Source organism: Giraffa tippelskirchi, chromosome 4, assembly GCF_054371585.1.
Source record: "Giraffa tippelskirchi isolate mGirTip1 chromosome 4, T2T-mGirTip1v1.2.pri, whole genome shotgun sequence".
Taxonomy (NCBI): Eukaryota; Metazoa; Chordata; class Mammalia; order Artiodactyla; family Giraffidae; genus Giraffa; species Giraffa tippelskirchi.
Window position 1 is genome coordinate 77,302,320 of NC_137278.1, and position 27,732 is coordinate 77,330,051.

A 27,732-nucleotide genomic window follows, 5' to 3' on the forward strand; every position below is an offset into this window, starting at 1 on the left:
AAAGGGGAATTCACAGATTTTCAAAATTCTTTCAGGGTAAACAAGCAGGAAAGGTTGAAGTGACGACTCTCTACTTCTTTCAGTGATGTGCCCGTTTATCCCTCCTCTGTTTTCTATGTCAGCCAGAGTCTCTTTCCAGGTCCACTCGGCATTCCCTCTCCGTCCCGGCCCCTCATCCACGGTGACTCCAACGTGAAGCTGTCAGAGGCCTACTGAGGATGGCATTGGCTTTTATAACACTGGCTGGCTTTCTTGGATTTATATACTTTTTCTCTCCTTTATGTGTGTGGCCCTGGGCAGGCTTCTCGGCCTTGTCAAATGTTGAGGTTCCTGATACCCAGGTCTTCTTTTGAACTTTTTTTATGGCTGCAAACAGTGCAGACCTTTAACTTTCTGACCTGATGATATGCGGCAGCTAGAGGTTATCCAGGGGCAGTAATGATTGACTGCTTAGAAATTCTGATACTGTCTGGTTCCAGTGATTTAATACATTTGTTTGAGATTTTGACTGCACATATCCTGGACTGGAGCACGCACTCTTTAGCACCAAAGACTGCCTGTGTCAGGATTGAGAAGGGGGGCCCTGTCCTTAGTGTCCCTCTTGTTGGGTTCACTGGGTGTCATCATTGGTCATCCAGAGCTGCCTCTGACCCATGGTCACTCACTAAGACGTTCCGCTATGCTCTGCTTCTTCCAGGTAGTTAATTGGTGTGCAGAAGCCAGGGACCCCATGATGAATCAGATGCCTATGCCTTTGCAAGCAAGTGCTGCGATTAGATTTAGGGAAACTGATGTAAGAATTACTTTTAGGTCCTTTCAGGTTCTCTCTCAATCTCTTAGGATTGGTAAACCATATGGTCAAGAAATTCCCTGTTAGAGTTTGGGGGAGAATGGATGCATGTACCTGAAACTCTCACAACGTGGTTACTCAGCTATCTCCCAATACAAAATAAAAAGATTAAAAAAAAAAAAGAAATTCCCTCTTATGGAGGAATTCTGCTGTCCTGGTCTGGGAGGATAGGTTGCCCCTGGCTGGGTGCAGGAGGGGAAGCCTGGCTGTCGCTTCCATCCCAGCACCCAGGTTACACCTTGGCTTCGTGGGTCAGCCCCATAAGTATGAGGGGGCATCAGCTGACCCTGCCTCTCACTACACGAACAGAGACACTGGGGTGGGTCAGCCACCTGCTGGATTTATACTCACATAAGCTTGGGGTAAGAATCCTGACCTTTGCATGGCTCTGGGGCTCAAGGGATGCCGTGCCGCTGCAGGAGCTGTTGGGGTGGCTGATGGAGACCGGATGCTGTTTGCTCAGGGCCTGGAATCTGTTAGAGCTGATCTCTGACGAGGCTGCTGCAAAACAGTGATGGGCAAGCAGGGTGACTGGAAAAGCATTCTTTAGATAATACATACATATATATTTTTTCCTCCAGTTCTGTCACAACCCTCCTAGGAGGTCAACCCTGACCTTGTCCATGAAACTCAGCTTTGTTGTGGTCACATGGCTGTACCTCAGGGCCCAAGCACAGGTTTCACATTGTCCCACATGTACTAGCCCGATTGGAGTCCTCACTATTCCAAATATCATTCCTGAGGAAGTCAGCTGAACTGCCCCAGGCTGTAAGAAATGATGGGGTTGCCTCCAAGTCAGCAAGGAAAAGAGGCAGGAGCTTAGTGCAAAAGGGCCTTGATATGGCTACAAACTGCAGATGACAAAATTAGGGACCTGCATTCTCAGAAAAGGAGAGGCTGGTACCTGGGAGCTGGGTAGAGTGCTGGAAAGAAGTCAGCTCAGAAATAGGAGTGTTTCCTATGGGTACCTTGCCAGACAGGAAGGCCATGCTGTGGCTCTTCACACATTCCCGCACTCTGAAGGAGGAGGGGAGATGGAGGCAGGTGGCAGGTAGGCAAGGGTGGAGTGGAGGTGCTTGGGTAGGGTGCTGCTGGCCCCAGAGTCCACTTCAGGGTGTGCTGTGCCAGGCTTATGCAGCTCAGGACTGTGGGAAGTGCCAAGAAAGAGGCAGCTTGGTTGTGCAGCTCAGCTGAGGCCCCTCTCCTTAGGGAGGTCCGGACATGAGTTATGGAAATGTTTTTCCACTAGAGAGGGTGGGGAAAGATGTAAGATGCTCCAGAATTGGTTAATACCTGTCAGACTCCACTGGGCTTCCCTGATAGTTCAGTTGGTAAAGAATCTGCCTGCAATGCGGGAGACCCCAGTTCAATTCCTGGGTCGGGAAGATCTGTTGGAGAAGGGATAGGCTACCCATTCCAGTATTCTTGGGCTTCCCTTGTGACTCAGCTAGTGAAGAATCCACCTGCATTGCGGGAGACCTGGTTCGATCTCTGGGTTGAAAGGTCCCCTGGAGAAGGGAAAGGCTACCCACTCCAGTATTCTGGCCTAGAGAATTCCATGGACTGTATAGTCCCTGGGGTCCTTGTCAGGCTCCAAGCCCATCTTCCGCTCCAAGCTCATCTTCCAACTCCTCTGTCTGGGCCACACAACCTTGTGTTAGACAGCAGATTAATTTGAAAATTGAGTTGCAGCTGGATGAGTTGATGTCAACTTCAAAGTTCAGTGGTGTTTAATTAAAGCCTTCCAGAGACTAAACCCACTCTCAGGAAATTATTCTGACCGAATAATTAAAGAGAATAAAGGTTAGATTTGTGTTTCTGGATAAGTCTGTGTTACATTCAGCATCTCCAAAACATGAATTCCATTAACCTTTCATGAACCAACATTAAATTGCTTTTAATTAGTTGTCATTCTAGTTAGAGTCACACAGAAGAGCCGTTGTTTATACTTGGGGTGTCTGTTCCCTCTTCTCCTCTGGAATTATGTCCTTGAATAAACGGCCATTTGGAAAATCGGTTCATAACTTTGTGTGTCTGCTCATCCCTCCCTTATTTGGGTCCTGTTTACCGAGCATCAGAAGGAATTGCACCAGGGGAAGTAGGCTGGCTGGAGGCTGGGATAAGTAATTGCAGATGGGGCTTGACCTGAGGTGTATAATTTGCAAACACATGTCCTGTGACTATGGGACAGAAAGTGAAGGGCTAGTTAAAGTCGTAAGCTTAGGCAAGGGCAGGCCTTGGGCCGCTGAGGTGAGGCCTGGTCTTCCCAGGAGGGCCTTTTGATTTGGGAGAGCGAGTCCTGCTGTTTGTCATTCTGTGACCTCTCCCTGAGCATTTATTCTTTGGGTGTGGGGGCTTCGTTCCTGCTAAGTGATGGTCAGAGTCCTCATCTGGCCCGCCTGCAGGCTCAGTGTCCTGGAGGAGCTGGCATGCCCAGGCTCCGTTCTAGTGACGGCAGGAGCAGGGAGTGAGATAGAAGCTCTGTATGCCTGCTCCTGGAATTCTATACCTTGTCACCCAGCATATCTTTTCTGTTTATTTTCCTGCATGACTGTGGATGAGAGGTGTTACGACTGAGGATCTGTAAGCCGGGATTCCTCCAGGTGGATCACTCTAGGCCCCCAGAACTCAGGAGGCCCTGCAGGGAAGTCTGCTTCCTTTAGCTTCACCTCTGGACAGAGGTCAGAAATGATAACTGTACCCTTATTTGAATGTCTTGGGAGTGGGAATGTTGGGGGGTGGGTACTTGCTTGTCTTTCCTGAGCTCATGCTATTTTCTGGGCTTAGAAGAAGCTCACTGTCGTCTGGGATCTGGACCAGATGCCATTAAAAACAGAAGGGACAGCCTGACTCTACTTGTGAAAACGATCATGCCTCAGACCCAGGAGGGTTCAGGCTTGGGATTTCCTAGTGGTGCCAGGCAGCCCGGTTACTTCTGAGCTGGGGCTTGAAGTCTTGTTGGCTCTTGTCTTTCCTGGAGTTGGCCGAGCTCCCTGGGCTATCTCTGGCTCCCCGCGAGTTTTCTGGCATTCCCTTAATGGGCCATCAGGTGCCCTGTTGTCATTTCCTGCAGGGCTTTTCTGTGAGCAGATCTGGGGTTACCTGAGGATTGGTGCCCTGTCTCCCTAGCAGACTGGGGACCTGGCCTACCTTCACCATCAGGAAACCTTATGGCACACACCATTCATTCTGGAATTGCTGCATGCTGGGCTCTGTGTTGAGCAGTAGAGGCCAGACAGAGGTGATGTGTCACTGGTCCCCGAGCTCAGAGAAGGATTGGCCCAACCAAAGTGCAACAGAAGCGTCCAGGTCAGGGCTGGGGTCCAGGAATGAGGAGGAGTGGCAGGGATGCCCTCAGAGGGGGCACTGTGTAAATCATATAGGGATGTGTCAGAGTTTCCTGTTGCATACAGCAGGGAGGGGCATTTGGCTTGAAGGAAGAGCACCTGCTGAAGTGTGAGAGGAGGTGGGAGAGGGAGGCTCAGGCCAGGGGCCGCGAGAGAGGGCTGGACTCTGGTGGGTGAGCACGCGGGGTGTGTGTTGAGGGAATGGCCACAGAATCCGGTGTTCGGCTGCTGCTTTTGAATGCATGGTATTGATATGGAGGGCACATTGGAGGGGGAAAAAGACTTGCAGCGTTGGACTAGTTGAGAGTTACCGTGAGAGTTCAGTTGAGAGATGATGGCCTGGCGACCAGCGGCAGTGGGGATGGAGAGAGAAGTGTGAAGCCCAGGGATGTTAAGAAGGCAACAGTGAGTGCACCTAACAATTAGAGGTCAGGGTGAGGCAGGCTTCTGGGTGCCCCCAGGATGACTCAGCCTGGCTCCTGGGTGAGTGGAGGTGCAGGACTGGGGGTCAGGAGGGCAGGGCATGTGTTGTTGGAAAAAATGGATTTGCCTGTGAGCCCTCTAGGCAAAGAATTTGAGTCAGCAGTGGAGTCTGGAGATAAACCCAGGGTTTGGACTAGAGGTAGGAATTTTGAGAGGTGGCAGGATGTAGGGCCGGTGGAAGCCTGGTGTCCGCTACATAGTTAGGGAGTGTATGCAGATGAGGAAATAGAATGGGGAAAATACCAGTATTCAGGAGTGGTGGAGAAGACAAAAGCTTTTGATGGGTCTAAGATCAGAAGGAATGCAGACATCATGTTGCGTGAAAGAAGCTGGACACGAAAGAGAGCGTACCCCGTGATGTGACTGCATCTGGATGAAAGTCAAAGCTGGGCAGAACCACTTGGTGGTGACAGAGGTCGGAACGGAGCTGACACTCGTCAGAGAGTACTGACAGGAGGAGGCATCACAGGGCAGGCTTGTGTCCCTAACACATGGCAGCTCTTCATCTGGGCGGGTGTGTACATGTATAGGCAGATAAACGCTGATACCCTGAGATTTCTGCACTTTGCTGTAAGTTATACCTAAAAATAAAATCTTTAAAAACTTAGGAAGTAAGATGGAAGTGTAGGGGAGGAAAAATAGTTTACCTTCTAGCCTTCAGAGTCCATGGCTGAGACCTCTGTATTGAAAGACAGATTAATAAGAGACAAACAGAAGTAACTATACGCTAATAAGAATTAAAAGAAAAATCCCCTGCGCACCCCCCACCCCATAAGGAGCACGCCTGATTTAAAGTTGTTGCTTACATTAGGTGTCATGGCACATCCAGAATAAAGTTGGATTGTGGCTGCACATCCAATTGCATAGACCCATATGTGTATCTTATTTCAAAGTAATAGATACTTTTTACTAGAAGAAAAAAAAAATTTTAATCTGTCTTGAAAATAAAAAAGAATGGAAGTTTATGAACATGTAGACCTCATGTGTACATGGGAGATACTCAGAGAAAAACAAGCAGCTCCCTGAGGGGGCTTAGAATTCAGGCTTCAACACTGTCTTAGTAGGGAAGACGGAGGGGGAGGTAGACCTTCTAGGGGAGAGTGATTTTTAGGGACGACGCGAGGCCCTTAGAAGGGTGATTGGAAAATGTGATGGTTTGTGACAAGTGTGTCTGGGTGTGGGGTGGGCTCAGCCTCCTCTGCAATGAGAGTCAATCTCCCCTGGTTGATGAAGCTCCTGGGAGGGATCTATAACAACTGAGTTTGTGTTGGAGCATCTGTCTTTAGGCAGATGGGAGCGTTCAGAGAAAGCCTCTCATTGGATTGGCTGTGTTTCAGATGCCTACAGCTCAGAATCATCAAGCTCCCAAAGTGGCAGATTTGGGGCCGGCATACTCTGGTGCCCTTCAGAAGGAAGATGGAAGGAAGGAAGGAAGGGGAAATAAGGAAGGAGGAAAAGTGGACAGAGGAAAGAAGAAAAAAAACCTGGAGTCTGTGGTGCCTGGCAGGAGAGGTTTGAGTTTTCAAGGAAGAGGATGATGACCAGTGTTGTCATTCACACACGCAGAGGTCAAGCCTTGGGCTGGCTCCATGGAGTGACCTGGAGGCTGCCCTCCCCATCCTCCCGTGATCACTGGAGTGTGTCCCCAGCACTGCTGAATGTGTGGCATAGGACAAACCCGAACACCGAGTGAGAAGACAGAGGAGCGAAGGTCCTCACGTGAAGGGCACACCTGAGAGATGGCCCGTGCTTGGGTCACAGCTCCTAGCACTGCAGATGGCCACGCTGTGGTTTCCAGAGCGCCCTCCCAGGCAAATCCCTTTGTTTAAATTTGACCATGTTTGACCAAAAAAGTTATCAACTACTGTAATTTAAAAGAACTTCCTTCTATTTCAGTGTGAGGGTTTTCCATAGAAACCACTTGAGCCTGGGCGGCTGCGAATGGCAGCTTTATTAGTGGAGCCATCTGCAGGCTCTCCTAGCTGTCCACACAATCTGTCACCCTGCTCATTGCTTCCAGTGCAAACATTGTTTATTGTGATGGAGCCCCAGCCTGTCACCCGTGACCTGGAGGGGACACCTTCCCTGCGCCCTGAGGTAAGAACAGTTCCTCTGCTTTTCTCAAGCCCCTTGGATGCTGGGCCTACACGGGGCAGGTGGGGGCGGAGCCCATGAGCTCACCGGGAGGTCTCTCCCCTGAGGATCAGGTGTTCTTGGAGGGTAAACCCTTACTCTCTCTTTTGGACAGAGACCAACGAGGAGGGGCCCAAACTTACCCAAACTCACAATGAAAAATGCCCCTTCACTGCAGCCTTGAGTTTTTTATGTCAGATTCCTCACTTGCCCTCCCCGAAGGGCTGGCCCACCGTCATGTGGGACTGGTGTGAGATCTCACTGATGCTCTGGGGGCCTCTGAGAGCTTGAATCTTAACACGTTCTTCCAAGAGAGAAGGGACTTGTGGCTCAGCTCAGAATTAATTCATCTTCTAAATGGAAATGTCAAAGCCTGGCAAACGCTCCTGCTAATGATTCCGGTACTGAGATATTCATGGGCAGCAAACAGTAGGCCACGTGAAAATGGATTTTGCCAATGAAACCATGGGGCCATCACTCTCCAAGGAAAAAGTCTGATCACCTAATCTCAATTTTGCACCAGTTTCACCGGGGACCCATAAATAGTAGAGTTCTTTTTTCTTGTCATTTTATTAAGTCTGAGTAAGGGAAGGTGATTCAGCACAACCACCTGAGGGAAGGCAGCCGTGGGGGACTTGCCATGCGAGCATTTCCAAGGAAGGGAGTGAGCATCAGTGACACTCAAACCAGGCGGAAGGGGAAGCCAGTGCGGACCCAGGAGGAGTGAATGCCCAGGGATGGGGAGGACTCCGCTAGCGGCAGGATGATGCATTGACTGTTTCTCAGCCGCGAGCAGGTAAAGCCTCCGTGCTCCCAGGCACACCCTCTGACCAGTGCGCCCCCCTTGCCAGGGGCTCCCCCAGACCCTGTGGGGGCCGAGCAGAGGTGGGGAAAGCTGCGGAGAGCGTGTTCCACATCGGCAGTGTTTTATTTGATCACAGATGGAATACCTCAGGTGCACCAGGATAGAAATTTTATTAAAAAAAAATCCGTGTTGTATTAAAGCCCATTTTTGTTTCCACATTTCCTTCAAAAGCATAAAGAGAAGGGAGTTTCTATATCATTATTTCAGAAAAACTTTTTATTTTGAAATAACTATAGACTTAGAGGAAGTGTAAAAAGAGTCCAGTGAACCCTTCCCTTAGCTTCCCCCCAGTGGTGACATCATATATAGTATATAGTATTGTTAAGTCCAGGAAGGGTTCACTTGTACAGCACAGTCATGCAGACTACAGGTCTTAATTGGTTTCTACCGGTGCGATTTAGTGCTGCGTGTAGGTTCATGTCATCACCTCCACAACCAAGATGGAGCCTGTTCATCATCACAGAGGACCCCCGTGCTGTCCCTCTGGGTGACATCTCCCCCCTTGCTGCCCCCGGCAACTGCTAGTCTGTTCTTTAGAGTATTGTCACTTCAATAGTGTTATTAATGGAAACATACAGTTGGTATACTTCTCAGATTGGCTTTCCAGGATCCATGCTCCGTGAGGGCAGGGCCTGTATCTTTCTCGTCACCAGGTTCCCTGCTGAGCCCGGTTGAGTTCCTTGTACGAGGACGGTTTCTATGTACACCTGATGAAAAACGTTGCCTGTGGATCCGAGTCCCACACAAGCTTGCAGGGTTCAGACGGGCTCCCTCTTTGACTGTGTACACAATCCACTTTTATTGCAGAGACTGAAGTTTGCAGAAGGAAGAGGCCCTGCCCTGCCTGGACATCACTTATACATGTGTTAACCGAGAAAGTTCTATGGCTGACGCAGTAAGAGAATGCTGGCTTCTGGTTTCCCTGCTTCCACCTGGTCACCAAGTCAGCGGAACCTGGGAACGTCAAGAATGAAACGGATGACCAGCTATGCGGGCTTTTGCTTTTTATTATAAAGTTATTTTTCCTCCCTAAGAGCCCTTCTAGCACTCTGTCTCCAGCTCCCTCAGTGAGATCTGGCAAAAGTGCACATGCGTCATCCCACGGACCCACTGAGTCGTCAGCACCGGTGGTGATGCATATTCACCTCTGTCCCCTGGTGACTCCCCAGGGAAACTTGTTTTCAGGACTGCGTGTTTACGTTGCTGAGGGAGAGGAGTGGCAGGATCAAGGCTCTGTGGCGTAGCCTGGGCCGGAGATTAAGAAAAGAAGCACTTGACCAGTGAAGAAAGAAGCTGCTATGCTTCTTCAGTGAAACAGAAATTGCTCAAAGGTTGGAAGATAAGGGAGCAGCGTCTCCACACAAATAGGTTTAAAACGGATCCTCAGGGACTGAGGACTCAGGAGCTAAGGCAGGCAGGAAGTGCAGAGGCGCTGGCAGGAGGTGCTGCGGGGTGGCCTGGAGGCGTGGCCCCCACTCCAGTTGTACGGCTGGCAGGAGGGGTCTTGTGCCCAGGAGGGGTCCCTGTCATCTGTGATTGTTCAGAGCCCAGAGTCGACTGTTCCAAAGCCTAACCACTTTCTGTGATTTTTTGATATACTGGTCTCAAATCCTTCCCACCAGAAGCTTATTAGCCCATTTCATTCTCTTGCTATTAATATATATATAATCACTGTATTACTCTTCTGTAGTAAGCATCTCCTACAGTGCCTGGCTGCAGAGCTACCCCAGGGACTCTGGAGGCAGGAGGACCTGCCTTCAAATCTTGGGTCAGTCACTTGGTACTATTAGGGTGACCTCGCTTTTCATCTGAAGTTTACTCATCTGTAATGTGCTCGAATGTAGGATGGTTGAAAGAATTGGTGGAAAGCTCTAAAATATTACAATAGTGTCAGCTATTATGGTTAAACAACATTTAGTTCTACGGATGTGTCATTATCAATGAGCGCTCAGCTTTTGTTTCCCACATTTCTTGTATTTTTGTCCTTTGAGATACAGAAGCGGTATCTTTTTCTTCCAGATTTCTGGATTGGTAAAATTAAAAATCACACGTGTTCAGTTTGTTAAGTTATGATCTCCTGAGGATGTCACCTGCGGATTCAGAAATGAAACACGCTGACATGTCTACAGGAACCAAACTTTCTTCTTCCATTTGGGATTATTTCTCTTTTAGTTCCTTTGCCTTTTTTCTATCAGAGGTTATTGTAGGAATCCATTAATGAGGGTGGCGTAGAAATCCAGGTTTCCACTGGAAAAGGTTATACACAAAAGGTATAAGATGACTGTAGTCCCTGAGAGCAACAGTTGCCCTTTACAAAGGATTGCATCTACTTTTCAGGGAAAATGCCTGGAAACTTTTTCTAAGGTCCTTGAAGATGCCAGTCCTGGGCATCCTGGACGAAGGCATCTTCAGCAGAGCCTGTTTCTGTGATGGTGACAAACGTGTAGCATTCTCCCCTGGACTGAGATGACATAGGGCCTCTGATGTTGCCCCGTTTCCTTTCCAAAATCTGTGAGTCTTCACCCTCATCCCTTCCTTCTTCCTCCCTGTTTCTAAAGAATGTCTTTCTTCTAGTGGAAGTGGAAGCGGTGCCAGCTTTGAAGTTACAGTGCATGATGTCCTGGCGCGAGGTCATCTGGGTGAGTGAACACGGCCCTGTTCCTGAACCCCAGCCCGCCCTGTGTGCTGTATGAGGCTGGGGTGTCTGGGAGCTCTGGCCGCATAAAGACTACTCGAGCAGCAGCTCTGCTCTGCTCATGGCTAGCATACCTGCTCTTCAGCCTGTCTTCTTTGTCCTAGAAACATGTCCTTGTCCTAAGCTGCCTTTTAGTGCCCCCTGTAAGCTAGAAACATAGTTCCTTCTAGAATTTACACTACCACACCAGTATGTCCAAGACCTGATTCACCACTGTTTCCCCATTAACAGGTTCCTGATTTGGAGCTCCTTTTTTATTCAGAAAAATCACACTGTTTAGTGCGTCTGTTCTGGTGCCTGCTGGCCGTTTTGTCTCAGAATTGGTGGAGAGGAATCGCTGGCCCAGGATGCCTCTCACAGGTTAGTGTGTGTGAGTGGCTGTGAACATACATTCATAGTCACCATGGATGACTAAGGTGATGATGAAAACCCCCATCATTTCCATGACTGTAAAACTGGGAAATGGATGGAATACTTAATTCTTCATAAAGAAAAAGGTGCAGCAGCTAATTTATGGTTGTGGTGCGCAGAGGATGTGTCACTAAGCAACCCAGGAGAGATGGAGAAAGCGGGATGCTGAGTTCAAGGGCTTCCCGAAGGTGAACAGCGGGGAGGCAGGTAGCTAGGATCACCCAATGTAAACATTTGAGTGAGTGCAGATATGAAATAAATTAAAACGAAGCTATTGCCTATTAAATGGAAGCATAAATCAGAAGTAATTTCCTCTAGCTTTATGAGATGGAGTCTGTCACTATCAGAATGGCTGTATCCACAGTGGCAGTGGTCAGCTGATAAATGTGTCCATCTGAACTGTCGTGTCTCCTGATAACTGGGTGAAACTAGCAGCATAAAGGAAGAAAGACTCAAGACACATTTAGAGACAAATGAAACATTTTGATTATTTTATTTTTTAATCTTCAAATTTTCTGTCATAAGACAGGAATGCATGATAGAAATGGCTCAACATCTTCACATAAAACACTTGGATTCATTTTCATTCACAAGTTTTTCTAAAAACATCTACAATTTCATAATCCCACCCACTTCCAACCATAATCACAGATTTAATTGACTGTTAAACAGTAGTTGCCAGCAATAGAGAGCTGGAACGCTTTCTGCGTATTAGTAGTGTCTTTTTGAAACTACCACCCAAGATATCACAAATATCACGAATATAAATTTCATTGTATACAGCAACCCCAAAGGTGACTGATATCCCCAGATACACTCCCTGCTTATCATGGAGAGCGGTATCCCCCAGGTACTTTACAAAATGCTTTTTTTCTTCTTCTAGAATTCCTTGTTCATCTCCTATTATTTTGCAGGGTCTAGCACATGCTGACCTGATGATTCAATCACCACAGCTAATAGGCAAAAATGTATGCCTGATACTGCTGCTGCCCTCTGATAATTATGTATAAACATACTGAAAAATGATGGGTTGCTTGGAGTCTCTCTTCTTTTGAAGAGAACCGCTTTGAGGTTTTTTTTTCTGAACAGTTGTAAACAAAAGGAAAGAGATATACACAACATATATCTATACACAGAGATACACACTGAGTATTTTCAATGTGGCACATATCTTCTTATATAGAGAGAGACACACAGAGGAAGTGTCTACACTCACTCACCCCTTCACACACACCCACACCCTTACATACAGCATCTGAATACAAATGTGGTGAGTGTCCTTGGGCGTTCACTGGAGTCTGTATGTTACCAGATGATGAAATACCTGACTTGTATTACTCCTGAGAAGATAGTAGAAGGGAATGACAGTTCTGAAGCACTTTGGAATGGCACAATCACGTAAACACTTGCATACTTAAGACTTCTGAACTCATCTGAAGTTTCTAAACATGATCTAACAACAACAAAAAGATATCAAAACAATGCAGCAAGTTAAAAAATAAGTCTTTTTATAATCAAAGTATAAACAAATATATAGGAAATGCGTATTTGTCAGTAATTATCTGGAAAATAGGAAACACATACTTAAGAAAAACAATCGTCTGACAAAACTTAAAAAAAAACAACAAAAAACCAAAACTATCCACTGCATAAAAATACATGCACTGCCCCCAGTAGCAGAGGATAGTCACTCAGAACTGCAAGGCTTAAAGCAACTCCACCAGAGAAAAATCACCATATATATAGGAAGTCTATTAAGTATGCAATTTATAAAAAATTACTGTGACTATTGTCACACTTCTGTAAAAAAGAATTTGCAATTTGTTATTTTATCCCTCAACCTGTATAAAAATTACAACTAAACCAATGAATTTCAAGCACCAATTTAATCATTTAAACTTACTGTATTAATATTTCTGTTATTGAGGGAACAAATTATGATGAAGGCTAAGCTAAAATTAGCCAAGTTTAGCTTTATAGGCATGCGGGTTTTTTTCTCTTCCATTCACTTGAAAATGTTTAGGCCAGTAAAGGGATCCTTGGCGGAATCCATTATTTCTGAGCATCAATGGTTTAATATACATTAAAAGCTCTTTAACAAACCACTGCTTTCTTAATTCTAAGATAAAATAGATTTGCACACAGGAAATTCAGGGACTGTTCCTCACTCTGACTTAGAAAAGGCAGCACCTACATAGTAGACTAACAAGCACATCTGGACGTCTGCTGGCAGCATAAGAAAATGGTGTTATTACTCAGGAAGGCCATACCACTGCTCATAGCAATACTGAAGTTTTTCATTAACTAAAAAATTTCCACTAGATATTTGGGGTGGGGGGGGGTCCTCAGTAAGAGTTTTTTTTTGTTTTTTGTTTTTCTGATTTTCAGCATCAGGAAAAAAAAAAGCACAGTCTGAGCCAGTAGATGAACAGATGAGTAACAGTGTTTGTGATGCCTCTGGTTGTTCCTGAAGAAAACCTGTTCAGATAACAAGGGGTTTATTTTTAAATCTATACAACTGCTGTTTTTGTTTCCAGTATTTACATCATACTACTGACATACACAGTAATTTCTGAGACATAATCAATGTTTCAGTCTTATCCTACTATTATGTTTGGTTAATTTTCAACATACATCAAACTGAACCTTTAGGTTGACTGCATTTAAGAGACGGAAGATGAGATTGTTGAAAATAGATTATGTGGAAACCAAAACTCCATCAATAGTGATTCTTCATCACTTCTCAGCCTGTTACCTGAACTCTGCGTTCACAAGACCACATGCAGCTGAAGGAAGGCGAGTCGCACTGAAGTCCTGGTGTTAGGACAGGGATGAGGGGCCTTGCTGGTCCCCAGGAAGAGCGGCTGTGCTCTGCTCCTCGCTCAGCTCACTGGCTAGCTCTTCACAGACAGGCTCACCGAGGTCTTCGCTGCCCCCCTCACTCTGCTCCTCACTGTGGTCTTCGCTGGGCTCCACGGTCTGTTCCAGGCTGTTCTCCAGAAGTGTGGGAGAACTGCTTATCCGACTTTCTTCTTCAGCTGTCTCGTTTAAGGGCTGGGAAGGAGGCGGTGTGGGAGTATCAGACTGCACCACACTCTCGATGGAAGAGGGAGGGGCTTTGGTGAGTGCAGGATCCGCTAGAGTCTCATTTTGAGGCAAAGGTAACTTTTCCACAAGTTTCCACTGAATGATGCTCATGTCTTTTCCACCAGTTGAAATCAGGTGACTGTCATTATGAGTAAAACTGACATTGGTGACATGGCTACTGTGGGCACTGTACTTGTGACTGGGCGCCTACATGAAATAAATCAGACAGCAAAATTAACTTCATTCCCTACATGCCTACTTACAGCCATGGAGGAGACTAGGTTAGGAAGGTCAATTCAGCTTGTGAAACAAGCTAAAAAACCACAAATCCCTGGCTGAAGAATAAAGCTAGCAGCAATTTCCTTTCCATACCTATTTATATGGGAAACAAAGTAATTGGACAGTTGTACTTTTAGACTGTATTTAAAAAATGTCTCTTCTGGATGTCAGGTTGGTATACTTGTTAAGAGTTTAGTGACTATTCCACTGACATGGCTAGGGGAGAATTTACTAGGTTGGTAGGATTATAGATGGTTTAGGAGTCTTATAATGTTGATCATGTATCAAAAATAAAGTATTTTAATATGTCTAGAAGAAATATAAAACTGCTAAGAATCAAAATGAAAAAAATAAAAACGAGTGAAACGTCATCAAGTGTCTTTTACCACTACGAAGGAAAAGACACACACTGCCTGCACGGACGCTCACCGATGGTCCTGTTCTCTCTCCCTGTGCACACGAGCATTAGGGAGAGGAATCAGCAACCCTACAAATACTTTCCCAACATTGACACGAAATTATCCCCCAAACAAAAGGCCCTAAATGTAACATTAGTCTTTATTAAGTTGGTTTTACCTTTGCTTTGGAGCAGGGATACTGAAACAGGTGGACTTTGCAAAAGTCATCAGCAACAGCTATCACCTTCCTGTTGTGGGATCGTACCAGGGCATTGATATCTGTCCCGTCAGATCCTTCTGGCCAGACACCTTTGATATGGAAACATGGGGGTGGGGGGGCAGTGTTAGAAAAATTAGTCTGAAAAATACAACTGCCACGCTACATATGTTTATTTTAGAATCTTATTAATTTTCATCTGTGTTCAGACTCTTAGCTGCTAAATTTCCCTTATAGATTTCTTAGTGCCTCAATACTTCATTCAAATGAAATTTTATCTGAAATCTAACTAATAATAATTAAACTGAAATAACCTCAAGATTGAAAATTTAAGACTTTAAGACTCAAAAGTACTCACTAGTAACCAGCAGGTGGGGCTAATAAATAATTTTAGTTTTAGCCTCAACTAGACAATAAGCTCCTCCAAGTTTCTAGCTGGAGGGGAAATTCTCAGTTACTTCTGTACCAGAGTGCTGAAACAGTGCGGGCACTAATTCCGCAAAGTGGACTCTGGGCAGTCTAAAATTTACATACTTTTTCACTGCTCCTTTTCAGGCAGGCACTTGTTTAAAAAAACCTTTTTCTTTCTTAATGGAAATGCACAGGTCATAATCCACTAGTCTATCACGCTATCCATAGAATTTTCCTGGCACTATTATTTATGTCCAAAAGTTGACACAGCAAATTTAATTATTCTGAATCATCCTGAGGCACTGGTGGTGTTCAACATGATTAGCACAAATCCCTACTAGACTGCAAATAATATGTAACAGTTGAGAAGCTGGCCTCCTCTGTTCAATACTGCTCTAGAGAACAATTTCTTCTTTTTGGGGGGGTTTACTTTGGTAAAGACAAAACACTTCTTAACATATTATTGACCAGGTAATTTTTGCAGAAACTAATGCCTGTGGCCAATGATTTGTTAGGTAAGTACTGAAACATCTCTGGTCAATAACATTTGAGTAACAAAAGATGTATTAATATGTCTCTAGTCAGTACGTTAATTGACATCTCTTAATAAGTAAATTAAATATTGTTTCATTAAAATAACTACGTAAGTTACTACCTATTGGCCACTGCTTCAGCTTCACCCAGAATAATGAATTTGTTTACGGACTAGTCAGGATTATTTTAATTTCTTCCAAGCTTACTTAGTTGGCTTCTTCATCTCTATAGCAGTTAGTTTAGAACAAGTACCTATAATGGATTATTTTTCTAATGCACACAGCATAAAGAAACGTTCAGATCTACCATCAGGGTGGGGAGAGTCCAGCTCTCAGAAGGCAGAGATACACTGATAAGGGACAAAACCCTCCTATTGTGGGTACTGCTTTAGGTACTAGTGCCATATCCATATCCAGTATTCTAATCACAGAGTACACCATCTCTTTTTAACCCTAACTTTCTCAGAAGGAATCCTACAGTCTGGCAAAGACTGAGAAAACTGTCAAGGACAGATTTCTAGAAATGTTCAAAATATCGTATTAGGAAATGATCTCCACGTTTTATCTTCAACATCTACTGAGAATGCCTTCATATGTCAACCAATGGTAGTGGGAAAGCTGGATACCCACATGCAAAACAACAACCAGCTGTTGACAACCACGTGGAGAAAGAACCCTGGTACACTGCTGGTAGGAATGAAAATGGTGCAGCCATTATGGGAAACAGTCTGGCAGCTTCTCAAAAGGTTAAACACAGGATTACCACTTGACCCTGCAAATCCACTCTTCGATATATACCCAAGAGAATGAAAACATGCCTACACTAAAACTTGTACATTACTGTTCATGCCAGCATTATTTATAATAGCTGAAAAGTGGAAATGACTTCAGTGTCCATCAATTGATGATAAACAATGTGGCACAGCTGTACATGGGGATATGCAGCCATAACAAAGTACTGATACATGCTACCACATGATGAACCCTGAACACCTTGTGCTAAAGGAAAAAAGTCAGTTTCAATGAATCATGTATGATTCCATTTATATGAACTGTCCTGAGTATGCGAATCATTAAAAAAAGATCAGTGGTTGCTGGGAGGTTGTGGAAGGGTGAGGTAGGGGAGTGACTGCTCACGGGCAGAGAATTTCTTTCTGGGTGATGAAAATGGTCTAAAATTCAACAGTGATGATGGCTGCACAATCCTGTGAATATGCTGAAATAACCAAATTGTACGCTTTAAATAGGTATATGGTATGTGATAATAAAGCTGTTATTTTGAAAATGCTTTTTACTAATTTGAAAGCTTCAATTTTCACCTGCAGGAAAAAAAGCGAAAGGCAATCTATAATATTATGTAAATGCCTTCCTTTTTAATTGTCTTTTATATTTATTAGGGACCAATGGATTCTGTAGAGAATAAACCTTGTATTGGTTCAATCCTAATATATTTAACTTCTCTGAATTGGATATTAATAGCAGTTAACACGAAAGAACACATGTAGTACTAAATGAAGGAAGTCAAAGAGAGAGACATACACCATTATGATATCTCATATGTGGAATCTAAAATATGACAAATTGAACCTGTCTATGAAACAGAATCACACACACAGAGAACAGTCTGGTGGCTGCCAAGGGGGAGGGGTGTGACAGGGCTGGACTGGCAGCTTGGGATTAGCAGATGCAAACTAGTATATACAGAATGGATAAACAACAAGGTCTTACTGTATAGCACGGGGTACTATATTAATATCCTGTAACAAACCATAATGGAAAAGAATATGAAAAAGAATGTATGTGTATGAATAACTGAGTCACTCTGCTAGATAGCAGAAATTAACATTGTAATTCAACTATACTTCAATTAAAAAATAAAAGAATACATGCAGGACTATTTGTCATTTAGAAATTTAAGTATTACACATAAAAACAGCACAAGACCGACTTTTCCCATCAAGTGCAACGTCCTTACCAAAGACTTGAAAGCCTAGCACACAGGTGTATGTCGTCCAATTGATGTCCTTACATTCTGATCGATTTCTTATTAGTTTGCAGCCATGTTCAATGTCCCCTTTAAATTTAGAAACAGGAAGGAAGTATAATCATAGTGCTTGTGTACAAATGGATTTGAAAATGCATCTTGATGCAAACTAGCCATGTTTACTTGTATTTATAATCCATACACTGAAACATATTAAAACACAGTTGAAAGGAAAAGAAAGTGTTTACCATGGTTTTAGATTCCTGGGTCAGTAAGATTCCCTGGAGTAGGAAATGGCAAACCACTCCAGTATTCTTGCCTGGAAAACTCCAGGAACAGAGGAGCCTGGAGGGCTACAGTTCATGGGGTTGCAAAGAGTCGGATGCAATGAACACGCACACACACACACACACAACTATACACTTTCCCACTGAAGTTATTCTTTTTTCTTTAAAAAGCATAAATGCCCATCCATTATACTCCTTCCTGTCTCCAGGAAGAGCTGTTAAATACAGAACCATCCAGAGCGGGATCAGTCTCCCTGAATAATTTCTTATGACATTTGAATGAACTGATTACTTTCTTTGAGATTCTCAGTCCTTAGCCAGCTTTGAGTAGCACAGGCTTTGTCAGGTTTGAGGGGCCAGTGTGCAGTGGCTGCACATTTCAGATTTCATGGAGCCTGCTCTTTACTGCCCCCTGACAGACACATCTCAGCCGTTATGTGATCATTCATACTTACAGTACAGGATCTCATAGTCTCCCGAGTTAGACATTATATACTTGTTGTCTGGGGACCAGTCAAGGTGTGTGATATAGCTGGAATGTCCCTAGGAAGTAACACATTAATCATTAGAATTATTTAGAGTTCTGAATGAATGATAAGTAGTCTCACAGTTAATCAATACTGCCTTCTCAGTAGCCATTCACTGGGAATTCCTGAAGTAGAGCAGTATCACGGCCTCTGGAACTAAATAAGGCTTACGGTTTGGAGCAGGTCTTTGGTTGGAAGCCAGAACTGTGGAGCTGAAGAGAACCGAGCACAGTGGGAACGGTAAGCACTCGGAACCTGGGAGTGTCCTGCTGGTGCCTCCACGTGGATACCATCACCGAGCACCACCAGTGCTACACTCCCAGAAAAGACAGTCTCTTAGGAGGCACTGAGACAGACGCTATAAACTCGGGCCTTATTTCAAGTCACTAGTGGCCCTAATTAGAGTGACTTCATTTTTGAGAATGAAATATTGGTTCCAGGTTGTATACAAAAAGAGTACAATTTTCTTGGTCTGTTTCTTGAGTACCCACGGCATGTGGAGATCTCCTAAAAAACTCCTATCTCCAAAGAATATGCTGGGGAAAAAGTTACCCAATAGCACACTCCCTCTGATCAAATGGATCCAATAATTAATCATCTATCTGACTCTTTATACTCTTTTTCTGCTTAGGTTTTACTAACACTGGGAATTCAAACAAAAAATTACTGAAGTGCCATATTATGCTGGCTTCACATATAAGCATTTGATGATTTTCAATAAATTATTGCAGATAAATCACACAGGTCTTACAGTTTACACTAAAGCCAACAGAGACTCAAAATCACTTATCTCCTATACTCTGTATTAAAACACTTATTAATAATTTTGATTGTACTTTTTGCATTACTAGCTTTCTGCTCACATGGTTTTTATTTTTAAAGTTAATAAATTCAGGGGCTTCCCTGGTGGCTCAGTGGTAAAGAACCCACCTGCCAATGCAGGAGTCATGGGTTTGATCCCTGATCTTGGAAGACCCACATGCCTCGGAGCAACTAAACCCATGTACTGCGACTACTGAGCCTGTGCTCTAGAACCTGGGAATTGCAATTACTGAAGCCTACGAGGCCTAGAGCCTGTGCCCCATGAGAGAAGCCACTGCAATGAGAAGCCCGAGCACCATGACAAAGAACAGCACCCGACAGCCACAACTAGAGGAAAGCCGTGCAGCAACGAAGACCCAGCACAGCCAAAAATAAATTTTTTTAAAAATGTTAATAAATTCAAAATACTTTTTAATGACTTACACAAAGTATTTTAATTATTCCAGGAGCCTTCTGCAGTTCAGTGACATGTCCTAAAACCTCCCTGGCGCTACAGTCCACCACAGTGCTATATGGTAAATACCCAAATTTATACATCTAAATGAATTTACATGAATTTGAGAACCATGAAGCTTCCTGAAGTCACTGGAGGTTAGGCGGTATGTCAGAAAACAGGTCAGGAATTACTTGCTAGGCATGTGGGAGACCTCCCAACTTAACAAGAAATCAGTGCCAGTAAGATGTATATGGTTTGTGAATATTTTCTGAATATGGCAGGAGGACGGGGTCACACAGATCTTTTTCACAAGGTTCATCAATCTGATGCCTGGCTGGCATGCAGAGAAGCCAAGCTTCTAAGACAAGAACACTGGCACTACATTAATGAAGGATTTAACTAGTCAGGGCAAAGTACTGTCCTCCAGGAAGCATTCCTCCTAACACAGTGCTTAAAAATACTGTTTGAATCTCTCTGAAGAGACTTTAATAGTATTACTTAGAAAAGAATCAAAAGCATTGTATGGATACATAACATTCATTTAATTTACATCTGTGTTGGATATGATGTATTTAGTTGGTAAAAAAATCTAAATATCAAGTATTCTCAAAAAGAACTCGAGTAGGAAAAGCCTCCAAATTTCGAAAGCTATCAATTCATACTGGAAAACAAAGTATTTTTTCCCTGATATGGAGTCCAATAAAGAAGCAAAGATGAGATGCGACTTTCAGCTAGGAATATATGATGCTGCCTTCCCAGATTCCACTTCAGAGTGTCCTTGTCTCATCTAACTCACAGGCCATCAAAGATACATGCATACGTTGGGGGAAAACCTCCTCAAATGTCCCCCCACAGGCAAGACATGGTTGGGAGCAAATAAGTATACCTCCCAGAACAGAAACAAGAGTATTCTAAGCTGGTATGTTCATTACTGCCTTTAAGCAGCTGAATGGTATAACCGCAGTAACAATCACAAGTGATGGTGCCTGAGAATAGACTCTGGAAAAGTCTGAAATATTTCAGCTAAATCTTTGTTAATCACCCAGAATGTCATCACCTACACCAGTGCTTTGCAACCCTGGCTGTAGATTAATATTACCTGAGGAGTTTTCAAAAAAAGTACCGAGGCCTTGAGTTCATAGGGCACTAAATTTTTCCTAAGTAGGTGTCCAGGTGGATGCTGGGGGGTGGGGGGCCAGGACGCTAAGCCATGGTGAGTCTGACAATGTAGTAGATTTGTAACAGTGGGCTTTCTTGGTTTGGATATGTGAAAAGCTCATGGCAGTTTTTCAAGAGCTGCCAAGTGTTGAGGGATCTGATTCTCACTCCCCAGAGAATCAATTTTCTATTATTTAACAGGTCCTGACATGGTAAAGAACCTGCCTGCCAATGCAGGAGACATAAGAGATACAGGTTCAATCCTTGGGTGGGGAAGATCCCCTGGAGGCAACCCACTCCAGTATTCTTGCCTGGACAATTCCATCAACAGAGGAACTTGGTAGGCTGCAGTCCATAGCGTCGCAAAGAGTCAAGACACAACTGAATCAACTTAGCAGGTGTCCCCTCACTATATAGGGCAGTGACATCCAATGGACCTTTCTTTTTTGCAGTGATGAAAACGTGTATTTGTGCAGTCCAATGCAGCAGCAGCACCTACAGCTCCTGAGTATTCAAAATGTGGCCAGTGTTCCCAGGGAACTGAATTGTAGTTAATTTCATAAAGTTGCGGTTAGTAGCTGTGATGCTGGACAATGCAGGCTGAGACGAGCCCACTGTTTCTCTACTGATTTGAAATACCTCTTTTATTATCTAGTAAATTTCCATATAAACAGAGATCTGTTTTTGGACTCTTCTCTGTTCCATTAGTCTATCTACCTATTCCCAGCCAACTGTGATAGTTTTATAATGTGGAAAATCTCAGATGAACTTTAGAACCATTTTATCAAGCTCATAAATATCATGAAAATTTAAGTAAGAGTGCATCAGATTTAGAGACTAATTTGTAGAGAACAGATATTTTGTCATGTCTTTTCTTCTAGAAATACGTTATGTCTACTTTTCAGTTCTTAGTTTATATTTCAGCCATGTTTCACATAGCTTCCTGTGCTTTTCTTGCTAAGTCTATTCTCAAAGCATCTACAGTTTTTGTTTTTATTGCAATTAGGATTTTTTCCCCATTACATTTTTGACATGCTTTGCTGGTTTGAGAGAAAGCTAATTTGTAGAGGATCAGCCTTTCTAACCCAATCTTCAGAGTGTAGATGTGTAAAGCGTATTTATCTATTCCACGATCTCTCCTTTTCAGTGCCCAGCTAAAACCCTGTATTTGCTAACCTCTTTTGCAGTTATGGGTGGCAGAAGTCACTGAGTGGGGCTACTAGGGAAACTTTAAAACTGACTTAGGAGGAAGAATGTCTTTTTTCCCCTTGCTCTGATTCTCCCTGGAACCAGGACATGATGACTGGAATTCCAGCAGCACCATACTGAGGATGATGGGAGTAGAAAGAAAGAAGAATCCTGAGTCCCTGGTGACTTCTTTTAAATGAAAACATAACCCCCATTTGTTTAAGCCACAAATGATTGCAACAGAATTCCTGTTAGGTAATATTGAAATATATACAGCATTAGTTTTATGGGTAATTTTTTTGGTGATTTCCAGGTAGACAGTTTAAAAGTCTTTTACTCTTCTCTTTGTATATATATTTTCATTTACCAAAAAAGAAACATTTTACCAGCAATTCTTACCTATTTGTAATGCTTTTTTAGTACATCACTGCAACTTGAATACACACTCTTCTCCTGGGCTCAGATCTTGGAGAAGCAGTGTTAAAAGGCATGCAGGAATTTGAGTCAAACAGAAAGCTACTATGTTGGCACTCAGGGACAGTTTCAGCTGCTTGCTTATAATTTATTAGAGGGACACTTCCTAAAGTTCTAAGCCCAGTATGTTTCTGAAGCTATAGGGTCACTTAAATGTTAACCAGTAACAGGAAATACTGGAAACAAAATAGAAAACAGCATTTGTGTTTGGAACTTTGAGAGCAGGTCCAGTTGCCACATTTAAAATCTTTACAGCAATCCTATAAAAGTAGGAACTCTTATAATCTACAATTTTAAGAATTAAGATTCAGAAATTAACTTGCCTAAAGTTGCAACCTAGAAAGTGGCCAGGCAGCATTAGCCCAACCTTTTCTGTCCTATATCATAGCAGACAACAGATAAAAGCAGACATGAGGTTATAAGACCAGCTGGTGGAAGCAGACAGCAAGGAGAAGTGAGAGCTGGAAGCAAAGCACAGAACAGAAGATAATTAGAAAAGCAGAGTAGTCGAGCCTTTCATTACAGCCTCAAAAAGTATTACAAAATTTCACAGTTCTTCAAGATATCTCAACATAATACTTTCATATGCTCTAAAGATACAAGCTGCCTAACTGGGGAAGGCTAAATAAGTGTTATGCAATTGATAAACCTGCCACTTTCAACACTTCCAAGGTCATCTCGCTGCCCAATGTCACACGCTGCTCTTTCTGCATCAGGTGCTGTGCTGTAAGAGCAGAGGACACTAACATACATATTGACAGATCTGAGGCACTTCTGTACCTCGAGAAGTCTGCTCTACTAAGAGTCAGGAGAACAGGGTTCAGGCCCCAGATCAGCCACTATGTCAAGATGCGATCAAGGACAAGCCACTTACCTTCTCTAAGACTGAAACTCAGGCTCTCGGTCTGTAAAATGAGGTCTGAGCTAACGTGCTACTGTAGAATTTTATGATTCCACAAGATTACATTATATTTGATAATACTCTACTTATTAAGACATGGGCTTTTTAGAACAGGTTGGGGTAAAAAATAATTAAGAAAATTTTGGTGCCTGGTAGGGTAAACTTAAGTAGTCTGAAAATCCCTTTCAGTGGAACATCTGATCATGCTATATACAATGAGACACTGTTACTCTACTATTCCATATCCCAACTATTAAGATAATAAACTAATTAAAAGATGTAATTTAAATAAATTAATGCATACTGATTCATAATTTTTGTCGAAGTCAATAAAAATATTTTGGGTAAGTTATAAAATTACAAGGTTGCTTGTAGATCACTTTATTGGCTGGTTTTGGCACATGGTACAAAATATGCTCCCCCCAAGAAAAAAGAAAATTAACCAAAAAAGGCAGTCTCTTCTCTGAATAGTAAATGGCCTGGGTTTTACTTATGTATTTGCTTTTAAAAACTCATTCTTTTATTCATTGCCCTAAAACTCTTCTGTGGTAAAGACTGTTGAAGAATCTGTGCCACTAACTCATCAAGTAATCTGCTAATCCTAAATTGATTGCTAACACAGATACCAAACCACCTCATTTTCTATAAAAACCATAGTTAACATATATTGAGTACATTTATTTGCCAAGCACTATTACAAGCATTTTATATGCCCTATTTCAATCCAGTGAAGTAGAAAGTACTACTAAATTCACTTTATAAATGAGAAAACTGAAGTAGAAGGTTTTAAATAACTTGCCCAAGGTCACACTTGTGAGTGGTGAAATGAGAGTTAAAATCCAGGTAGTCCTATCCCAAGTTTATCCCCATAACCACTACACTATACCTCCTGTCTTTTTCGTTCTGTCCTCAGCTTGAATATGTACTTTTAGAGGACAATGAACAAATCTTAGGTGTATTCCCAATGCCTGGAACGCTTCCGGAGTTAGCAAACTGCCTGCGATAAGATAGGTGCTCAGTATGTCTGTAACTGAACCTAAATTTCATCTTACAATGATAAAACTAATCAATCAGAAATGCAGTAAACTAAGAAAGTATGTTTCTATTAATTCTCCTAATGCAGACAAATCTTCACATAAATTATGTTCTGTTTAGTGCTACAGAGGTCACATGGAAACGAAACTGCAGTGTCAAGGATGGGTAGGATCATGGGACACTGAGCTTAAAAATGTGAGATACCCTTCCATTCCTGACTCATTTCATCTTACAAAAGCATTATTTTCTAAGGATTTCCTAAGGAAGGAGCTTTGCTATCAGAAACTGCATTAAAACTAGCAGTCAGAAAGAGACAAGTATTAAACTTTCATCAAAGGAGAAACCTTTCTAGAACTGCAAGGGCACTGCAAAATTCTGCTGTCAGGTAATGTCAATTTTCAAAGATAGTGACTGAAGTTTCAATCTGCTAAGTTTAAAGGTGATACATCAGTGCAAATATTTAACTCCTTTTACAAAGTAAAATTTTCCAACAATTTTATAGGTCAATTTATTTCCCTTCACTACTTACAGTGCACTTTCCATGTCTGCTATACTTTCTTCCATTTTCTGAGACTGCATAGAGGTAAATGAAGTTGTCATGAGATCCTACAGCCAGGAGGGTGCCATCTAGAATGAAACAGGAAAAAATGTCGAATAGAGAAATACACTGACAGGTTTATTTACTGTCACTTTACTGGACCGATACCAAATGATATTTTACAAATGTTGTTAAATCTCGTCAAATTAATTATTATTTGGTGTTTAATGAATGACTCCTTCCATCACTAAACATATTTGAAAACCAAATGGTTATCTAGTCAAGTGCACAATCCCTTCTCGGAAATGCTCCATGGGCCTTGGACTCGGACCTCAGCTTCATCTCCTTCTAGTTAGCTACAGACTAGGCCCAAGGAGGTTAACCTGGTTTTATAGGTTCAAGTATACAGGATTCATATAGCAAGCTGAGTGTACAACTGCTCATTTCAACCGAGGACATGTGATCTCTCCAGTTACGGGGTAGGTTCTCTTGGGAAGGGACAGTGTTCTCGTCTATCATCTCGTCCATTGTACTTACCACATAACAGATGGTCAATAAAGTTCATTTGATCTTGGGGTTTTAAATGCTACATTTGAGCAGTTATTTGCTATCATAGCACTGAAAAAAGCCAAAGTAAAACAGAAAAGGTAACCTTTTCTTCTTCAAAGTAATTCTTGCCAAGCTTATAGTGCAAAGCAAATACTTTTCCTTCCTTGTTCAACATAGAAAATAGCACTCTTGGCTTCCATTGAAATGACTTAGAAGCCATCAAAAAGATCATTTGGATTTCACACTGATCCGACAACTACTGAAATATATTTCTGCATATAAGAAAATGTCACTTGAACTGTGTGGATCAAAACCATATTAATACAGGGAAAAAGGTGTTGGAAACTTAATAAATATTCTGAATAAAATACAAAAGGATTACTCAAAGTAGCTAAATGAATTGATCACATTCTTACAATGAGTTGCTGAGTATTTTATCTAATTAACAAACCAATAATTCCTATGTAAACAGTAAAAAGCAAACTAAAGATTTTTTAAAGAACTTGAAGGGCCTATAAAATCTGTATTCTTTGAATATTATTATAATTTGTTTTATATCCTCTTATATACAAAGAAAAGATTGCTAAATTTATTAACAGTCAGCCTAATACCTACTCAAAATTCTAAGTAGGTGTAGTTCAAAAAAAATTGGTGTTTGATTGCTCTGTATTCTGCTTTCAATTGCAAATGCAGTTGTAACAGTTTGTTCTAAATTTATGTTTGCTTGATGACTTAGAATACTGTTTAACTTTAGCAGATCTTTTGCAGTTTCCTACAGCAGAATTAAATCTACTGTTGGGGAAACATATTCAATACTTAGCAACTTTAGAGAGCAGAGAAAAAAGTAGTCAGCATTATTGGAAGTGAAAATATGCAATTACTGAGGAAAGCCGTAAATACCCCCAGGAGTGGGAGTAAATCTGCCTACCTATTGAGTAGCGCATCACCGAGAGCTGCTCATTCCCGTCTGTGTGGATAGAAACTAGATCTCTGGTTTCTGCATCCAGAACAAACCACCTGTTAGGAAGTAAAAAATCAAAATTTTCCTCAGACATTAGCATTTATAGAAAAAAAAATTGGCTGCTGACTTTTTTCTCCCTTTAAAAAGAAATTTTAATAACGCCCTAAAGCTGGACATGTTACCCTTTTCTAATGAAGGATGAATTCATTTTGCAAAATGTTACTAGATGCAATATACGTATGGGCCTAGGCATGTTCTCATTTCTATTCAGGTATTCACTGAATGCCAAGGGTGTCTCTTTGAGAGGCACTGTCCAAATAGAAAATGACAAGATGATCAGTGTTTTTGAAAATTACACTAGAGCCAGGGAAAAGAAAATGAACTAATTAAAACAAAGCACAATTAAGTGCTAATCTCACCAACAGTGACTACGTATAGTAGAGGAACTCAGAAGGAAAATGAATAGCAGGCATAGAAAAACCTTTAGGGAGGATGTATCAGTAGAATATGGGTTGAGCTGCACATTGAGGGTGAATTACAGGCAGTTCACACAGGAGGAGTGACAGCTGCACGGCCATGGAGGTGGGAAGAAGCATGGACAGTATGACGGTGGGAGGGAAAGGCAGAAGGCCATTCATTTGGTGAGATTTCAACGGGACCAGCAGGGGGCACTCTACCTCTCCAATAACCCCAACACCAGCATATGCAAGCTCTGAAGTTCTCTGAAAAGCAGTTTTTCAATCACATTTATAGGAAAAGTCAAAATGTAAAAGGCCTCTTGATAGGTAAAACAATGATTTATATCCAACTACATAGTAAGTGACTCTTATCAGACCCTTTTCTAAGAGCAGGGTGAGATATGGGGTACAAAGCAAAGACTGGGAACTAAAGAAGGACAACTAAAGGACAGATAAAGGAGAGGAGAGCAGGTTACAGACAGCAGGTACAGTTAGTTGGAGGAGCTTAGAGTTGAGACTGCCTGGCTCAGATCAGGCACTAAATAAATACTTACAGAATGGACAAATGAACAAATATAAAATGTCTCGAACATGACAGATGCTGTTTTAGTAAGAATTACATAACTGAAATGCAGTGTGTAGGAAGAAATGGTTGGAGTGGAAAGAATGGGACAAAATTAGAAAAATAAAGTCACTATCTTAGTT

General features: G+C 42.6%; 1 protein-coding gene across 16 annotated transcripts in view; it reads right to left on the minus strand.

The window, feature by feature from the left end:
- Window positions 1–11,246: 11,246 nt before the first annotated feature.
- Window positions 11,247–27,732, minus strand: part of EML4 (EMAP like 4) — a 153,686-nt gene continuing 137,200 nt past the window's right edge. For 11 of the 16 annotated variants that reach the window (XM_081591997.1, XM_081591996.1, XM_081591999.1 and 8 more), the window contains 6 exons: window positions 26,537–26,625; window positions 25,051–25,148; window positions 18,436–18,523; window positions 17,685–17,783; window positions 14,727–14,857; window positions 11,247–14,078 (listed from right to left, as the gene is read on the minus strand). In XM_081591997.1, the coding sequence (XP_081448123.1) occupies window positions 13,605–14,078; window positions 14,727–14,857; window positions 17,685–17,783; window positions 18,436–18,523; window positions 25,051–25,148; window positions 26,537–26,625 (979 nt within the window). In that variant the 3' untranslated portion in view covers window positions 11,247–13,604. The remainder of the gene's footprint in view (window positions 14,079–14,726; window positions 14,858–17,684; window positions 17,784–18,435; window positions 18,524–25,050; window positions 25,149–26,536; window positions 26,626–27,732) is intronic. The other 5 variants (XR_014082502.1, XR_014082504.1, XR_014082500.1 and 2 more) reach the window with 1 other exon arrangement.